A 1,261-nucleotide genomic window follows, 5' to 3' on the forward strand; every position below is an offset into this window, starting at 1 on the left:
TAAACCTCCCTCTATACAACCCTCCATCAAATACCCCCAGGACAGGGTCAGCACAGGGTGAGACACAGTAAACCTCCCTCTATATAACCCTCCATCAAATACCCCCAGGGACAGGGACATCGCAGGGTGAGACACAGTAAACCTCCCTCTATACAACCCTCCATCAAATACTCCCAGGACAGGGTCAGCACAGGGCGAGATACAGAATAATCCTCCCTCTATACAACCCTCCATCAAATACTCCCAGGACAGGGTCAGCACAGGAAAGTTAAACTCCCCCCTAACAACCCTCCCTCAAATACCCCCAGGGACAGGGTCAGCACAGGGTGAGACACAGTAAACCTCCCTCTATATAACCCTCCACCAAATACCCCCAGGACAGGGACATCGCAGGGTGAGACACAGTAAACCTCCCTCTATACAACCCTTCATCAAATACCCCCAGGGACAGGGTCAGCACAGGGCGAGATACAGAATAAAACTCCCTCTATACAACCCTCCATCAAATACTCCCAGGGACAGGGTCAGCACAGGATTAAATACAGAGTAAAGCTCCCTCTTTTTTTTTAAATTAAAAGCAGAGCTCCCTCAACACTGTCCTCACTCCAAGGAGAGGGACAGGGCCCCAAATAGATCAGCTTGAAGGCAGTGATTTTATTACTTAGTGCCAACATTTCTTCTTATTCTAACACTGAGATACTAGCTGCAATACTCACTGATAGGCTTCCTGCCGTCTCCTTAACTCATCGACCCAGTGCTGGTCAAGGATGGTTGATCGATACTCATCCTTTCTGCGAGCTGGGTGAGGACAATAATAAAAAACACAGAACTGCAGCACAATCACATTCTCTTACAATCACAATTCAAAGGGAGATGAGATTTAGTTTTTGATTCTCTCTGGCTCTGTGCCTGACAAGTTTGACACTCAATGGCTGTTTTGCCAATCAGCCAATACCTTCCCCAACTCAACAACACCACCTGCCCCCCTCCCACCAACCCCCCAGCAATCTTTTCCAGGCTGTGAGTGAAACCACAGTGAGAGACGCTCGGCCTGGGGACCTGCACCCAGCCAGGGGCACACACAGTTTACACAACCAGGTTACATCTCTGCAGTCTGCCTCAGACAGGACTTCAACCCATTGTAGCACTGAATGAAGAGGCAAATACCCATCCCCACCCTCACAGACCCCATCCCCACCCTCACTGACCCCATCCTCACCCTCACTGACCCCCAACCTTACCCTCATCGCCGTCCTCACAC

The 1,261-nt window shown here is 50.1% G+C and overlaps 1 protein-coding gene across 1 annotated transcript in view; it reads right to left on the reverse strand.

Annotated features, from left to right (window-relative positions):
- Positions 1-1,261, reverse strand: part of LOC122543270 (hydroperoxide isomerase ALOXE3-like) — a 38,975-nt gene that overhangs the window by 32,956 nt on the left and 4,758 nt on the right. The window contains exon 3 of the mRNA XM_043681749.1: positions 717-798. Within this exon, the coding sequence (XP_043537684.1) occupies positions 717-798 (82 nt within the window). The remainder of the gene's footprint in view (positions 1-716; positions 799-1,261) is intronic.

This window comes from Chiloscyllium plagiosum, chromosome 43, assembly GCF_004010195.1.
Source record: "Chiloscyllium plagiosum isolate BGI_BamShark_2017 chromosome 43, ASM401019v2, whole genome shotgun sequence".
Lineage (NCBI taxonomy): Eukaryota > Metazoa > Chordata > Chondrichthyes > Orectolobiformes > Hemiscylliidae > Chiloscyllium > Chiloscyllium plagiosum.